This window comes from Ctenopharyngodon idella, chromosome 4 (genome assembly GCF_019924925.1).
Source record: "Ctenopharyngodon idella isolate HZGC_01 chromosome 4, HZGC01, whole genome shotgun sequence".
NCBI classification, from domain to species: domain Eukaryota; kingdom Metazoa; phylum Chordata; class Actinopteri; order Cypriniformes; family Xenocyprididae; genus Ctenopharyngodon; species Ctenopharyngodon idella.
This window is the reverse complement of record NC_067223.1, coordinates 5,395,697-5,413,376: the sequence shown is the minus strand read 5'-3', so window position 1 is coordinate 5,413,376 and position 17,680 is coordinate 5,395,697. Positions and strand designations below refer to the sequence as shown.

The following is a 17,680-nucleotide window of genomic DNA, read 5'->3' as shown; positions in this document are numbered from 1 at the left end:
TAACATAATGTTTGTGTGATACGGATGTTTTTCTGTGTTTGTTTGTTAGATGGCTGAGGAAGACGAGTGGAACCAGCTTCCAAACGGTGTTTACACCACGGCTGAGCTTCGACCCAATGCTTACATCCCCACTGACGATCCTTTGCCAGTGCCAAAACACTATGGAGCCCTGGCCCCCTTTAAACCCACCGAACCTGGTGCCAACATTCGTCACATCCGCAAACCAAAATTCAAACCTATTGAGATCTAGCGTGAGTCTCACCTGCTAACTGATGATGCTTACAGATATAAAAATAAATGTCCAGATGTGCTCCCATTGCATTTCCTCAGAACTAGTGATGTTGACACAAGACTTTTTTGTCATATGGGTTTAATTTCTAAGCTTATAGCAGCCCATGCAGTGAAGCTTCTGCTGGAGGCATGCTGGGAATTCCAAAAGATTCTTTAGAGATCTGCCAGAGCTGATGGGTGGGAGAGGAGTTTAGACATGATACTATGCCTGGAGGAGCCACGCACAGCTGAATTATACAGGGAAATTTATCACAGAAACAAATTGGACATTCAATTGAATTATTTCTACTCTGATATTAAAAGTGGTTTAAAGATTCTTATTCATTCGAAGAATCACTGTGCATCCTACAGTGTATTTATAAATATATACATATATATGCACAGGCCCCATTTCAAAATACATGGGAATATGGACACATTCTTCATAAACCAGCTAAAAAATGCTTAATATCCTTCGCTTAATAATTGCATGGCTAATCTTTAGCCAAATCACTTGGATGGTTTTATACATTGGTATTTCACCAATCCCTGATCTAGACACAGCTCTAGCTTAATAATCAACTTCATTAATAGTGTGGTTTTCATACACTTAGTAGCTCAACGTGCTTTATAGAAAAGATACCAATAACCATCTAAAGCAGCTGCAAAGTGAATACTATGCCTTAGAGGTTCAACAGCATAATTGCAAACATACAGGCAGCAATCTAACATAACCTTTCAGGAAATTACTATCGACAAGAAGAATCTTATTTTGCAAAATGAAAAGTACAGAGAATATATGATTTTTTATTTTTTATTTGTCAAATATTTACAGATGAACCCACTTGACTCCATACAGCATCTGGAAAAAAAGAATCCCTTTATACGTCTTTTGTTGGTGCTCTTCCATCCATCGCATGTGTATAGAAAAGTGCATAATATTCCCCATACGTATTGGCATCAGTAGAGTCAGTACGTGTCCATATGGGTACTAAAATGTGATATTTAAAGAGCAGACTGACAGCCAGAAAATAATCTTTGGTCAACAGCTTGATTTTGGGCTTCAGTTTTTAGTATGATGTCCCTAAAACTGAAATTTCTTTACATTACAGCAGTCACCTGAATGAACCAAGCTTTGTACCTTGGCCAGGGGCAATTTTTCCCCTGATTTCCCATGTTTCTGTTTTCTTTTTCGGTTTGTACTGGGCTGTTTTTACTTGACTTCGAAGCCCAGCTTGATGAGAGTCTGCTTTAAGGCCGTCTCCTCCACAAACCTGACATCCACATTCTCCTGCTCTTCAAAAGGGTTCTGAGCTGAAATACAACACCCACACGATTATTACCTTACAGTAAATGATAACATTTACTATTCCAGAACATATTTTATGATTGAATTCATCTCTGAAACCATGTACCTTGTTCTTCCTTGTTCAAGAGAATTTTGGCGAGGTAGTTTAGAGGCAGAAAATCAGGATAGAAACTTGACTTGCCATAGTCCAACAGTGCAGAGTCCTAAAAAAGATCATGTGTTTAGCTGGTAAACATGGGAGCATTTGTTCTGAGCAAAGAGGCCAAGACCATGATTCAGATTCCTAAGAATCAAAATACTTAAATGAAATTAAAATGTCTGAACAGCAGCTGTAATATTTCATTTCAGCATCAAGTCTATTAAGCTGTTTGATCCAAGTATTAGTTTCAGTTGTTTGGCAGACATTCAAACCAGTTGTATGCAGTTGGGTTTTTCTAAAAAAAGACAGTCTTGCGATATTCACCCTGCTCTCTGAGTATTTGTCCAAAAGAGTCCTGACGTATTCTCTGGAGATGCACGCAGAGGTGGTGGGGTGATCCCACCGCTGGCTCACTTTCTGCTCCATATGCTAATTGGAAAAACAAATTAGAAAAACTAATATCAACATCAAATGGCCAACAACCCATTTTACTTTTATAATGTGACATTTATGATTCAAATAGAAAATTAATTGAGCGAAAAAGTTAGGTGGGACGTCAGGAATCGATTTATGATGAACGGGAGTTCCATACCAGAATGGCACCGCCAGCACCAACTTTTGAGGAGGCTTTTTTTAGATCAAAATTTCTGTAACCATTATTGTTATTTGGCATTAAAATACTGTTAACTCTTGTCAACATTTTAGAAAAGCTGCATTACTATAACTATGGCAATGGGTTAACATTTCCCGGCCCAGAGCAAGTTTTTATATTTTGATGAAAGATTCCAAAGAGAATTTTTGATTCTTTGGAATAACATGCACTGTATAATAATTTAAAATAACACTAGGAACCAAAATGTTTCTAAAACAAAGGGAAGAAGTTGGAAATCAGAAAGGATGACTGCACTACCATGGAAAATTAATCACTAAGCTGGAAATTGGCTTGTATTTTTCTATTACGCCTGCTGCACTTTCTCACTTGACTGCCCTAAGACTAGAAAACAAAGACTGAAGCCCAAGCACATGCTGCGACTCAACATGACCACAAACATGCTCACATTCCTTTTCTTCTACACAGAATAATTACTGACATCTCCGAGAGCTGCTCCACGCTGTGGCTGAGAAGTGAGGAAAAGCAAACCAGGACTTTACAAGACAAATATTTCAAGAGAAGAGTCAAGTAGGAAAGTTACCTCTGGAAGTCTTTTCAGAATACTGAACTTCAGCTGCTCATTAGCATCACTGTTATCTAAACCTGTCATGAGGTAGATAGACAGAAAGAGTGAGAGAACATACTGTAAAATTGTTCTTAAAATAAAACACTGGCTTCTAAATGACCCTTGTTCATCAATAATGATAATAATGTGTACTATTTTTTAATGAAAGCATTCTCATTTTTATCCAAAAGCACTGTCTGATTCAGATCTAACTAATTTTCTTTAGGTCAGGGGTACGTTTTTGCTTATTGGAGTCCTTAATGTGGCGACTACGAATATGCTGTAGGAAAAGTTTAAAGGTGACAGGTAAAGTCTAACCATTGTATATGTACACAATATATATAAATGGACAGATTTAGGAACAGGATATATTCAAATGTGTGTTTAAATTAGTACCTGTCATAAGGCGTGAAACAAATGGTTCTGTGAGCTGAAGAAGGCCATGGTCCACATACTGGAGAAAAGTGTGCCGTGGGAGACAACGGACTCCAAGGACACTTAACAGAGTAGAATAACCTAGGCACAAATGCAAACATAATAAACCACTTTTTTGATTTAACTAGTTTAACCAGTTATGTGATGGACAGAGCGCACAGAACTGAAAGATTGATCCTAATCGTCTTCCAGGCGGGTCTGAGCCCAGGCCAAAGCATTTGTGTCAAAGAGCGGATCCACCCAGACAAATCTGGCACACTTCAGATTTCAGAAACAGCTTTTTTTCCCTCACTGGGTCATAGAATCTGTCAAATCGAACACACCCAACAGCTGAACTACATCGGATTCATTGGGATTTTGGATAGATGCTCATTTGATTAATCTTCAGAGGTTTCAAATATCTTTGGATAGGCATAGGAGAACTAAAGGTTCCTGTTTTTCTCTTTTGTCATCATTAAATAATATAAAAGTGTCTAAACATGAAAGAAAACACAGCAGCTCCCTTGGTATATTAAGAACATTAGCTCTGTAAAACCCAGTGAGCTGCATACCTAGATAGCAATCACTTCATTTTTCAGACAGTATGCGATTTTGGACATGACTAATATACTTTTATTTAATTACTGAGAAGTATTTAAAAAAAAAAAAAAAACTGTTAAATCTAATATAAATGGACTTTTTGTCCAATATTTGTGCATGTTATGCATATTTACAATTAATAGTGTATTGTGCTTTTAGCATAGCAACATGCTAACATCAAACTCTATTGGAAACAATTGTGATTTGAGTCTCTTCATGTGAGGAGGGATATATGTAAGTTCCTGCCCATTTAGAGTTCCAATTAAGTCACTTATGAGGTTCAGTTAGGATTCTGTCTTAATAGGCAGCTCTTTGTGTAGATAGTAGACAAAAGGCAGCTCACTAGGTTTTGGAACTGTTTTCTAAATGCAGTCAGATTGGCTCAGTCAGGCTTCCTCTTACCTGGAGGGAGGGGGAGACAGAGCCCTTTAGTTGCTTCCAGAATGCGCAACATCACATGAAACATCGCCCACTCTTCTGAACTACCCTGCTGCTTACTAGAACAGAGACAAGAATTGAAGGCTTTAGATTCAGGCAGTCAGCACTCTCAGTGAGGAAGTAAAACATGGATAGGTACACATACATGCAGAGCACCCAGGGGCCCAACTTCAGCTTCTGCCACACCAATTCCAGCACATGCCAGACCAGTTCCAGCTAAACAGAGAATACAGCCATATATTACTAAAAATACTTTAGATAGAAAGCAGATTCAAGGGAACACCCATCCCCTATGCAACTACTAAGAATCTATGAGGATGTTTAGTGGAAATAAACTGCTGTCCTCAAATGACAGCTGTCAGAGAGTGCAGTGGACCATCTGACTCACTTTCCTTTCCTGTTTTCATAGTGAGCACAAATTTAAGAGAACCACCCCTGCTCACTTTAGTTTCACTTGAGCAACTTCAGTAACTTAATCATGCGCTCACGCTAGGCAGATCACGCATGGTTTCTCACATCCTCATGCTCGCCCTTATCTGAAAACAGGAAGAACCACTAAACGTCCATCTGCTTCCCCTCGGGTCTCCCGAATGGGTTAGATCCAGTATTAATTTGGTGGAAACAGATACATAGTGCATATCTTGAACTTTTCTTCCTTTACATAATAAAAGAGCAGCACGTTATGGGGGTTTGTTCCAATATTCCCAGCAGGAGAGAGATACAGTAGCTATGTTTTGGCAAAAGGGCAAGAGTTTATCAAACACCAAGTGCAAGGTCCAAATGCACACTACAAGATAGAAGGCCGTCACCCTTAAAGACTCATTTTAGCCAACACTTTAATATAGAAATTTTTGTTGAAAACTAGTCACAGACTTAACACAAAAAAGTGTCACAGACTTAAGTCTCAAGCAGTGTGCGCTTGGTTCAGCATGGTTTTGTGTCGACAGAGGAGATTTGTCCCACAGTTGCCAATTGTTAACACGTGTACTTCTAGAGATCTCTGGCGTAATGATGCAAGAGCACAAACACATACCAGCTTTGCAGCATAATTCACCACCAGCAAATCAATCTTTTTTTTCCCCAATCGTGATAAATGTCTGTTCAAGTGTTCTCGGAGTTTGTCCACCATCTGAAAAAGACAAATCTATAAACCTTGAGAACAAAGTCAAAACTGTAATTTAAACACAAGTTTCAAAATTACAATATAATAGTATCATTAAAAGGTAATACAATGCTTTACAAATAAAGATAACTTAAAAAAAAGTTAATGTATGGTCTGCTTGTCATTATTGCCCCCCCCCCCCCCCCAAAAAAAGCTGACAAAAGCAGAAACTTTGCACTGCTTATTATGTGAGTACTGACCAAATATATAAATCAAACAAATATATTACATATGTAATTATTTTTTAAATAAAAAACACTATAAACTAAAAATATTACATTTTAAATTAAATGTATACACTTCAATTGATAAAGCTGATCCATTTTAACATGTGAACACTGAAAATAAAGCCCTTAAAGGATTTATCCAATTGATGATTTCAGGAATGACTCACTTCTTTTTTGATCCATTTTAGATTTGGAGTGGGTGGTCTGTATAAGAATATTAAAGGGTTAGTTCACCCAAAAATGAAATTTCTGTCATTAATTACTCACCCTCATGTCATTCCAAACCCGCAAGACCTTTGTTTATCTTCGGAGCACAAATTAAGATATTTTTGATGAAATCCGAGGGTTTCTGAACCACACATAGGCAGCAACATCATTGCACCTTCTTAAGGCCCCGGAAGGTAGTAAAGACATCGTTACAAATAGTCCATGTGACTACAGTGGTCCTACAGTCATTCTCCTATGCTGTTTACGTTGTAGACATAGTGCAGCTCTTCCGGGTTCTACGTCAGAACTCGTTGTGCTCACTTGTACAGCGTCAGCCAATACTTAGTCGGCGTTCTGATGTAGAACCCGGAAGTGCTGCACTGCGTCTACAATGTAACCAGCGTAGGAGAATGACAGGGAAGAGAAGAAATTGTTGAATAAAGTCATTATTTTTGTTTTGGTTTTGCACACAAAAAGTATTCTTGTCGCTTCATAACATTTAAGGTTGAACCACTGTAGTCATGTGGACTATTTTAATGATGTCTTTACTACATTTCTGGGCCTTGAAAGGTGCAGTGACATTGCTGCCTATGTGTGGTTTCATCAAAAATATCTTAATTTGTGTTCCGAAGATGAACGATGATCTTACAGGTTTGGGACGACATGAGGGTAAGTACTTAATGACAGAAATGTTATTTTTGGGTGAACTAACCCTTTAAATCTTGAGGACTACTGCAGTCACAAGAACATTTTAAGGAAAGTCTCCATGTGAGGGCAGTCAGGTTCTCTGTTTCTGATAAGGGCTTTTATCCTCACTGTCATTCTCAAGGTTTGTATAATGATCTAGTATTATCTGCACTTGTCCCCTATTCACTCTGATTTCAGCTGCTTTGATCTACTGTATGACATGTCAGCTTATTTTGTGTGGAGAGTTACAGCTGGACAACTGATAGGCTCACCACTCACCAGGCCCACCAGCACCCTCTGCTGTTGGTCTTCCTCCTGAAACAGTGGAACTACACGCCTATCTGAAAAGACAGAAAGAAGGTGAGCGAGGAATTGAGAGTGTAGTTTACGCAAACCTGTCATTATTTACTCACCTAATGTAATTTCAAACCCACACAGCTTCATCCGTGGCTCTCAAATCTCATTCACACTAGCGCACATTTAAATGCTGGACTCTTTTTCACTCTATGCTTTTGTTGCATGGAAAAGAGCAGCATAAACATTCTCCAAACATTCTTTCATCTTGTGTTCCACAGATGAAAGAAAGTCATACAGGTTTGGACCAACATGAGGATCAGTAAATGATGACAGATTTTCATTCTGGATGAAATATCTCTATTTCCACTGTATTTGCAGGAACTGAAATATAAGCGTCTTTATTCTGACTAACACGAGATAACACAGTAGATTTGTCTTGTGTGTGAGTGTGTGTTTTGTGAGTAGGGCAGGGTTGCCAGGTTTGCTTAACAAAACCAGCCCAATTGCTATTCTGCTTCAACCCGCGGACAAAAAAACAACCCGCGTTAACAGTGTAAAAGTAGCCCACCGGAGTAGGGAGGAGGTACTGTAATCAGTCTTATATAACACTATGGAATTCCTCCCATTTCTCTCGTATTTAACAAGGTTCTTGATTAACTACACACAAATCTGGAGACCGATTACATTCAAACCAGAGAATGTGACCCTGAAACTCAAGTCACTGGGACTTTCCATGAAAGTCTGAAATGTTTCCAGGATTTTATCAGGGAATAATAATCCAACAAGTGTTCTTTCGTTGACACGACTGGCCATTTTAAAAATGTTTCACTTACCTAAACGCCAGGTGTCCACCATGGACAGAACTCTGCACATAAGAAACAAACAGAAAAAGAAACATTTAAATTACATCAAGCCGCATTTCATTTGCCTCACCCCTGGGTCTCATCAAACACCAAACACACTCAGCTCAGATAGATAAGTTAAAAAAAGCTATTTCTGGAAATCATTTTACACAGGACATTTATTAGATGTACTGAAAAAAGGTCTTGTATTAATTGGTTCAGCTATTTATATAAGGGTTACTCGGTTTTGAAATGTAACATGCTCTTCTTGCCTTCCCATGCACACTCATGCACACATAGCATTTGGTACACGCTGAACTCCACCCACTTTTTTGTGTTTTCCTCAATCTGGCGATAAGAGTGGGGAGATTTCTTCTTCTCCGAGTTCTGCAGCAATAAGAAAAATGGATATTATATTATATAGTTCTAGTAGAGTCCTAGGTTCTGACCAGTTAATATAGGCAATATATGACCCTGGACCACAAAACCAGCATAAGTCGCACGGGTATATTTGTAGCAATAGCCAACAATACACTGTATGGGTCAAAATGATCATTTTTGCTTTTATGCCAAAAATTATTAGGATATTAATTAAAGATCATGTTCCATGAAGACATTTTGTCTAATTGCCTACCGTAAATATATCAAAAATGTATTTTTGTGAGTGGATATGCATTGCTAAGGACTTCATTTGGACAACTTTAAAGGCGATTTTCTCAATATTTTGATTTTTTTGCACCCTCAGATTCCAGATTTTCAAATAGTTGTATCTTGGCCAAACCATACATCAATGGAAAGCTTATGTATTCAGCTTTCAGATGATGCATAAATCTCAATTTCAAAAAAATTGACCCTCATGACTGGTTTTGTGGTCCAGGGTCACAAATGTCTTTTTTACTATTAGGATAGCACTAAATTAATTTACTTAATAATATAATGTTAATTGAAAAATATTAATTATCAAAAATGTATACAATATAAATATATAATATACACTGCTATACATTTATAAAAATGTATAATATATATTATATTCAATATATTATAACTAGGGCAGTCAGTAAATTAAAAATAATTAATTTTGTTGTCAAAATTAAACAAATAAATCAAATATAAATCAAAATGATGTCTAATTATTGGGTTCTGCAATTTGTTTGAATTATATATTTTTCAAACATATATTTCTCAAACATTCATGCAAACAATGCTGTAATTCAATAATAATAAAACAACTTTCTCAATATAGCCATAATTTTAAGTTTCAAGATGTTTTGGCCGTCTTCAGCTGGTGTTCACATTTCCAGTGAATGACAGGATTTCACCCGTGGGTAATATTTCACTTTTTGAGCTTCACCGATGATTAAATTTCACATGAATGCAAATGGCTTTTGTTAAACATCCCATCTGGGTTTGATTTTAAAAATAAATTATCTGTAAAGAATGTCTTTCTCCTTTTACATGCTCCACTAGGGATTTTTGTGACTGAGTGTGTGTGTGTGTGTGAAATGGATGCTTGTGCTATGGCTCCAAACAGTTTTTAGAAATCACACAGAAGAGAATGAATCTTTTTGACCAAACAGAATAAACATTTTTAAAAAATGTATTGATGTTTAACAGATTCTGGGACATTTCAGCTGCTTTCAAATGCTTTGTGTTAAGTCCTGATGCGTAATGTATGGTATTAATGCTCACCATAACAGCCTGAAATCTGATCCAGTCCTCCTTAATCAGAGTGGTCCTGAAGCGTGGGCTCGGGACCGCCTCAAAGTACCTCATTCTGTCCAAAACATGGTGTAGCTCCTCCCAGTAACCCTGCATGCTTTTAGCCTTCAACCCACCATAACCACCATAGTCATTACAACAATAATAAAATACAAGTACAACATTATCACAAAACAAGATTTGCAAATAAGACTTTTCATAGATAAAGCAGATATAAGTGTTTCTTTTTGGCAAGTGAAGTTATGTCTTAAGAATCGACCTGGATTGAAGCCCTGGCAAATGTTGAGGGGGGTTGCACAATTTAATTCTGATTTAACCACCATCAATTTTTTGGGCTATAGCTGACAGTTGAAATCTATTTCACAACTCAAACATTTCCTGTTGATGTGTTTCCCTCTAACACCTCTCCCAAGCAGATTTAATGAATTAGAAATGGATTCCCTTTTGTCTGCACTAGCACTGATCTGAGACTCTCCTGCCACCTAGTGTTAAGTTAGTAAACTGCTGCTATTCAAGTTTATTTGTCAGTCCATTTTACCTCTTTAATGTTAACATACGTCAATTGTGTACAATATGCTCAGGGACATGTATTAAAAATGTATTAAAAAAATTTCAAAGTTGACTTTCAATTCAAACAGTGATCATAATCTTCACAGCTAAATGAAATGAAATGCATAAACACATCCGCCACATCAGTTTGAAATGCTGTCTGATTTTAAACGTCATCCTGTTCATATTTTATGAAATATACTAATGCATGTGGACTATAGACTAGAGAGTATCTCTTACCTTCCCTTTGATTATTGGTTGACAGAGCAGTTCAGGGGTGCATTTCACCCCAGGGATTGCTGTCAGAGCTACAGGAAGCTCCTAGAAATGCAAATGATGCAAATGAAAAAAAGAAACATAAGACCTTCTTTCAAGTTTACATTAAACAGATAGAAATCACAGAGATATTTTAGAATAAGTCATGTAAAAGCTTTTTTATGAGGGAAAAAGTACTCAGTGCACCTTTGAAATAATAAAGAAATACAGTACATAGTTTACCTTCTTCTCAAGCACACAAGAGTACGGCAACAACTTATCTAGGCTCACACACTGTTGGTAGCTTATTCTGTACAGGGAGGCTGAAATGAGAGTTATACAGTTATTTCTAATACTAGTTTAGCAAGCAAAACAGACATAGACCACATGAACACACAAGCACTCACCTAGAATGAACTCCTGAATCTGATCAAAAGCATCAAAGCTCATGACATTCTCACTTATCCAGTTTATAATCTGGGCCGAAAGATAAATGAGAATGACACATGTGTTTCCAGCACATATCCTAGTTAAAAATCTCTTTCTCTCTCACCTTGAGCTCTATCACAGGATTTGGCTGCAGGTAGACCAGCATGCAGTGCAGGGCAGCGAGCTGCTGGGCCTCAGGCCTGTCTGAACTGAGAAGTTCAAGCAGGAAGTCAGGGTTGAGGTCCATGGTGTACATCCTGCCAGCTCGGGCATCAAGCAGCCTGCTGCCAAACATACTTACAACCTCACTGCTCAAACCCAGTGCTTCAATATGAGCATCTGCCCCTGTGAGACAGCACAGAGTAAGGTAATACACACAGAAAACACACAAAATACAGGTGAACGGATGAGTAATGCAATATTAGTTTAAGCAAATGTATTAAAGACATATTATATTACAGTTAAAATCACCCCAAATAAGTTAAATATAGAATTTATATCAGCCAGCCCTGATAAGTCTAACATTCATAACACAAAATAAAATTCACAAATGAAAATGGTAATGTAAATAGCTAAATCACAACTGGTTTTAACCAAATGATGCAAAAGTGAAAATATGAAACTCAAAATAATACTGCAATAGTTCAAACGAAAACAAAAAACAAAACCTACTAAAAACAAAACACAACCCAAAACAAACAAAAACAAAAGACTAACCCTAAAAAAACAACACAACACAAAACCCAAAACAAAACAAACAAAAACCCTAAACAAAATGAAAAACAAAACACAAAACAAAGCAAACAAAACACTAAACAAAACAAAAAACAACACAAAACAAAGCCCAAAACAAAAAAACACTAAAGAAAACAAAAAACAAAACTCAACACTGAACAAAACACAAAACAAAACAAAAACATTAAACAAAGCAAAAACAGAAGAACAAAAGACTAACCCTAACAAAAAACAACACAAAATCCAAAACAAACAAAAACACTAAACAAAACAAACCCAACACAATACAAACAAAACAAAAATAAAAACACTAAACAAACAAAAAACTAACCGTAACAAAAAAAAAACAAAAAAAAAACCAAGCATACAAAACAAACAAAAAAAACAGAGAAAAACCCCCAAAACAAAACAAAAATAAAACAAAATATTAGGCTTTACCTGACAGGAAAAGACTGTAGCAGAGCAGGTCTTGTTGTCTGCAGTTGATCAGGTGCAGGAAATGACCAGCCAAGTACACCACTATATAATAATCTGAAACAAATAAATCATCACAACTGAGAAGATGACTCATGACACGATTTCAGATCAATGACTTTCTATCTTTGAATGAATGTATGAGAATTGCAGTCTGGGTTGGATGGATTTCTGTGGGTTACATGAGTGATGATAGCTGCACTGACCCAGATGAATGAAGATAGGATGGACGGTTGGCAAATTAGCAGGTGCAGAGCCTTTCTCTAGAGATACAGTGAATGTCTTACTGCAACCTATCAAAGAAAGTCTATTTAATCCTTTATATAATGATCTATGTGAATGCTTATATCACTCTAGCATGATGTTTTGTACCTCTGTGCACAAATGCGATGGTATATGTGGCATCCTTATGCCAGCGCACCGGATGGCTGTAGCACACACACATGGTTCCTTTCAAAAAAACATTCAGAGATTCAGAACAGCAACTTACATCAGTTCAAACCAAATCAATTAAATGTCACACAAATCTGAAGCCAATGCAGCTAAAATGCAGATCAGCAGAAATCATGTCAGCGATTTACAGCATATAATGCATTTTGGCAATTTACTGTAGGCGATGTCAGGAACTGATTATATGCCAGCTTTTATCAATAAAGTGAAGCATCTTTATGATTATGTCAATATATGCGAAAAAGCTGAGAAAATATAAACTTACTCTCTATCCCAAGATAAATTAGAAAAGTGAAAAAACACAAGTAAATATGGAGTAAATGTTTCAGTATTTCTCAGTATGATTTTGCATTGGAGAGAACATGCTAAGTAACTTGCCTGTTGGGCTGGTGAACACCTCTAACCTGAGACCCTCATCCTTCAGGTCCTGATAATGATCGTATCCAAAGTTAACAAACCTGTACAAACCACAGACACTGCTTAATTCTTTTTACATGGGGTTGTCACCATCATATGATTCTGTTTGTATGTATAATGAGCTGTTTTGCATGTCTTAACTGCAAATTAAGTTACTGACCTCACAGAAGTGACAGAAGAAATTTTAGGCATCTCCAATGGAAGCTCAAACTGTTGCACATACAAGCATTTGTTTTTTTAAATTAATAATTTCCTCTAAATAGTATTAAAATAAAGTAGTTTAAAGTAGTTTACAAAAATGTTTACCATGATCTCAAAGTTGCGATCGGGGAAAAACTGTACACATTTTAGTGTGTGTTTCTCCTATAAGGTGGAGAAAGAAGGGCTTACACATACTGGAAAAATGTACATTTCTTCTTCAAAACACAAAGAAGAAAATGAATGAGGGCGAGTAAAACTAAAAAAGTGAACTGAAAGAGTTTCTGACCCGTGCAGTGAGGTAGAAGAGTCTTTGAGTGTCCGAGTCCCACTGAACCCAACTGAAATCCTCAGCCACTCTCTCTCTGCTCAGACGCTCTGGATTCTGCATTACCTGTTTAAACCAGCACAAGTACATGCATTTCCTCAATGCATACAAGTATCATTTGATCAATATAAATCCTTATATCATGAATGTAATTTCAACAGCATGTCACATAGCAGGCCTTACCACCCTGTAGCCCTCCTGCCTCGTCAGAGCTATGTGGTACTGATCAACATCTGCAGAAACAAAATAACCATTCATGATAAATTAGAATATATTTAAACTACTAGCTTGAACAAAATATGGTATATAGAGCAATGCATAAAGCATATTGATGGTATTTTCACAATACATACAGCTATCCTCTGCCGCCAATAGCAAATGACTCTCCAGTACAGTGGTCCGGCATGTCTTAGGATAAAGAAACTAGAAAGGGGTCATAGGGAATATAAGACAATTTCAAACTGATCAACACTGGATAAGGAATTCTGTAATGTGTTTTTCATCACCAGCTTCACATGACAGCTGCTTATTACCTGCACTTTGACCTTGCAATCCACTGCTTTCAGGACCTTTGTGTTGTTGATTGGGTGTATTTCAATGAGAAGTGTTAAACATTTTGACACTAAAGTAGAAAGAAATCATAATGTCAGGAGTTAAAGTATAATCTGGACAGCGTGACTGTCAATCTCTCTGCACAATTAACTGCACCTTGATTTCAGTAGTTTTATCCTGCTAAACTCCTATATATACAGTACTGCACTTTTTTTTCCCAACTGTGCACCAAAAGTTACATATTGTATCTTTAAGTCCTGTCCACACCAAGGATGATAACTATAACAATAATAATGCACTTACTGAGAATAAACAAAACAATATTGTGTGTTGGTGTGGACACTAATATAGTTAAGGTTATGGTTATCATTCTTGATGTTAATGGACCTTTAGGCGTTTAATTAAACTGCTTCTATGTATATGGTGAAAGAATCAGGGTTTCTTCAAGACACAAATGACAAATCCTTATGCCACATTTATTTTATCAACATTACTATGTTACCACAGCAACCAATAAGGGAAGTAAAAACATATTTGTATAAAACTGCAAAGAAGCCTCTTCTTCCTGAAATGGTCCAACCATAAAAATATTTCAGAAACAGGAACTTGTGGCAAACATGCCATGGTGTCAGATAAAACAAGTTAAATTTTAACTAATAACTGAAAAATTACGATATTGTGGAGTTCAGTCAAATTTATTCAATAGCCCATTTGAATAAATACAGTGAAGTTTCTTCATGTCTCATAGAACAGATGACAATTATTATTATTATTTATGAATTAATTAATAAAAAGGCCCAACACAGGGCTTGGCACTTACATTTTTCCCAACTAGCACATGTGCACAAAAAAAACTTTAGGGTAAATTTAAATGCAAAATTAATGAATTTATTAGAATACAAAAGTATTTCTGCTCTAAACCGTATTTAATAATTATAAATTGTATAATAAAATGTGGTGTGTGTGTGTGTGTGTTTGTGTGTTATGGAGAAATTATAAATGGATAAATAAATTTAATCAATTAATTAAAAAAAATAAAGGAATAAATAACTCGACAAAACAAATATAATTAATTTCTAATAAAGTAATCCTATTTATTTATTAAATTTTTCCTTACCTTATTATTTTATTTTTTAAATATGTGTATGTGTGTGTATATATATAATATATATATGTGTAAGCAATAAGGTACGAGAGGCTGTGCTGTATTGTTAATAAGTCATGACTGAAGGGTGTTGTTAGGTACGACTCGAAGCGGAGTGCCTGCAACCCCTTCAGCCGTAACTTATTCATGATACAGCACTAGCCTCGAGTACCTTATTGCTTTTATAAAACGGTTACCACACAATACAAATATTAAAGCCGAAAATATGTATCAATGCAACTTTCATGAAGCCTTTCTTCCGCCGGAAAAAAAATAGTCCTTGACCGTGAACAGCAACAGAAGTTAAATTTTTACGGCATTAGATAGCGGCAAAGACGATCTTTATGAGTGTGTCAGTCAGTAGCGAAGACTTTTATATTGAAAAGACTGAATTACTTCGAAAATGGAAAAAGACGCAACTGACAAATGCTTTGACTACCACTGTCAGTCACGGGAAAACTTCTTAAATGTTAAAAGGACAAGATAATACATCGGACATTTAAACAGATTTTTTATTATGAACACAGGACTGACCTGAAGGAAAATGCTAAATCTGAATGCAGGTAATAAACTCGTTCAATCGATCTCTTTCTCACAATACTCTTCTACATAATACAGTAAGCTTCAATGAATAATATCAATTGAGAACGAACAGTTTACGTTGCTAAGAGTGGTTGCTAAGGGTGTTGTGTAGTGATACACAGAACCGTTGGGTGAAGCGGTCATAGCCGTGTTTTATCGTGAATAAAACACAGCTATTGACCAATCAGAATCAAGGACAGGAACTAACCGTTTTATAAATATATCAAATAAAATTTTAGCAGCAAATGAACACACACACACTGTCAAGACCTGCCATAAACAACAATTAAAACAGTAAATAATATATTGTTATTAATGATGTTCTGTACCTGGTTTAAAGCGGCCTTCTCCCTGTGTGGATTGAGATAGACTGACCGCTACCACAAAAGAAGCTCACATTAGTAATCACCTTCTCAAACCCAAAAGGTCATAACGATGCACCAAATTAAACGCTACCACCAATACAATGATGAATGTGTTTTTACAGTATATTGGCCAGCAGTCTTACCCAGGAGTGTTTCTTCTTTATTTAAAGAGCAGCTGCTGACACACACTTGCTTGTCAAAAGTGTAGAGGAGCTGTGAACACAAGAGGCACACGTGTGTGTTAGACAATCCTTCCTTAGTTTCAGTCATGAAAACTGGAATAAATGTGCATTTCTCACATTTTCAATACATCCGAGGGCAGGTTGCAACTAGTTAAGACTAGTCTTACAAGTTAGTCATATTTTTTTTCTTTAAGACTGTTAATAACATTTTTTTTATTAACAGTCAGTTACATAAAATGTAGTTTGGTCTAATTTGATACCGACTGATTACTCCTAACCAACTGTTAGTCATACTTAACATATTAACATTATGGCTATGTTTATGCAATTGGCCCCAGAGTTTTCATATTACACTGTAAATTTATATTCAGTTTATAATCATTTGTATGGTTGGAGTTACATTTTCACAGGCCCAAAGTTCATCTCCAACATAGTTACCCACTCTGTACCTTATTTTCTGTACTGTGAGGATCATATTTCCCGATTCTTGTAGTTCCTGTTGCCCCCTAAACATATGATTCGGAAATCATTATGTTAAAAATAACATTTAAAAAGTCAAAAAGAGCAAAAATGATAATAGGAAGTTAACACAGTGACATCTATTCAGTTTGCATGTATGCTATGTACTACAGTGTCTATTGTATGTATGGCATGCAGTGCTCGTCTGCTATAGACTGGCGACATATTTCCCTGCGCGCGTCACTTGCGCTGCTATGAATGGAACGTCGCGCGCATGACCTGTCAAATTAAGGTGACACATGAATCTAAAACCAAACTTACTCTCCAAGAGTACACGACTCCTCCATCTCTCTCCACACTCAGAATGCGAGGCTCAAGAACACCTGCACACATTTTAAACAAGAACATAATCTGAAGAATGCCTCAGCAATATATACGGAATAATTATAATATTTATAAATTATTATATTAAATAATAATAATTAGGCTATTATTGTTGGGTATATTTTATAAATAAATAAACACGCTTACCGATATTAGCTCTTTCTTCTTTCGCCAAAATGCTTGACACAACATCTTTCTGAGTATCGAAAGTGGGGTTTAATCTCAACATGTGTGTTACTTGTCCTGCACAGATTTAGCAGAAAGCAAGTACAACTAGACCCGAGATTGAGGAAGTGACCTTATTTCACGCTTCAAACAGAGACAGATAATGTGCACAAACTTTCTGACTGAACACATTGAGAATGTATATTACATATATTAAAGTCGTTCCAGTTTATCGACGTGCCGAACACAGACAGTACGCTGAACTTCAACAGATATCTATTAATCCTTGAACGGTTCTTTAAAATGAATCGGTCAAACTGCATCGAATTTTAGGAGTAGGAAACGATCGAGCTGGCTTGGCCTATTACCTAAAAAAACATCACGATCAATCATATTCGACTCGAAATGAACCGAAAGTCCGTGAATCTACCGATCCCGACATCACTCGCGGTGTTTACTGAAGCTCTGCCATGAGCACATA

At 36.5% G+C, this 17,680-nt stretch overlaps 2 protein-coding genes across 9 annotated transcripts in view; one reads left to right on the top strand and one right to left on the bottom strand.

Annotated features, from left to right (window-relative positions):
• The window catches only part of ccdc146 (coiled-coil domain containing 146), a 26,598-nt gene extending 23,517 nt beyond the window's left edge, over nucleotides 1-3,081 (top strand). For all 6 annotated transcript variants that reach the window (XM_051890899.1, XM_051890901.1, XM_051890898.1 and 3 more), the window contains 2 exons: nucleotides 50-251; nucleotides 2,797-3,081. In XM_051890899.1, coding sequence (XP_051746859.1) covers nucleotides 50-250 — 201 coding nt within the window. In that variant the 3' untranslated portion in view covers nucleotide 251; nucleotides 2,797-3,081. The remainder of the gene's footprint in view (nucleotides 1-49; nucleotides 252-2,796) is intronic.
• gsap (gamma-secretase activating protein) lies at nucleotides 1,071-17,680 on the bottom strand. 3 transcript variants are annotated; one of them, XM_051890907.1, is made up of 32 exons: nucleotides 17,568-17,667; nucleotides 17,182-17,277; nucleotides 16,972-17,033; nucleotides 16,641-16,697; nucleotides 16,153-16,222; nucleotides 15,974-16,021; nucleotides 13,900-13,988; nucleotides 13,720-13,789; nucleotides 13,550-13,599; nucleotides 13,328-13,432; nucleotides 13,147-13,203; nucleotides 13,001-13,050; nucleotides 12,802-12,881; nucleotides 12,346-12,423; nucleotides 12,180-12,266; nucleotides 11,938-12,030; nucleotides 10,889-11,109; nucleotides 10,743-10,812; nucleotides 10,579-10,658; nucleotides 10,321-10,401; nucleotides 9,502-9,636; nucleotides 8,138-8,196; nucleotides 7,801-7,832; nucleotides 6,950-7,011; nucleotides 5,421-5,531; nucleotides 4,533-4,603; nucleotides 4,352-4,446; nucleotides 3,332-3,451; nucleotides 2,912-2,973; nucleotides 2,043-2,147; nucleotides 1,686-1,782; nucleotides 1,071-1,584 (listed from the first exon to the last, which is right to left on the bottom strand). In XM_051890907.1, the coding sequence occupies exons 1-32, from the start codon at nucleotides 17,590-17,592 to the stop codon at nucleotides 1,484-1,486; spliced, it is 2,619 nt and encodes an 872-aa protein (XP_051746867.1). In that variant the 5' UTR covers nucleotides 17,593-17,667; the 3' UTR covers nucleotides 1,071-1,483. The 3 variants fall into 3 exon arrangements, with proteins under 3 accessions (XP_051746867.1, XP_051746869.1, XP_051746868.1); XM_051890909.1 differs by having other exon boundaries at nucleotides 17,182-17,680; XM_051890908.1 differs by lacking the exon at nucleotides 17,568-17,667 and having other exon boundaries at nucleotides 5,421-5,516.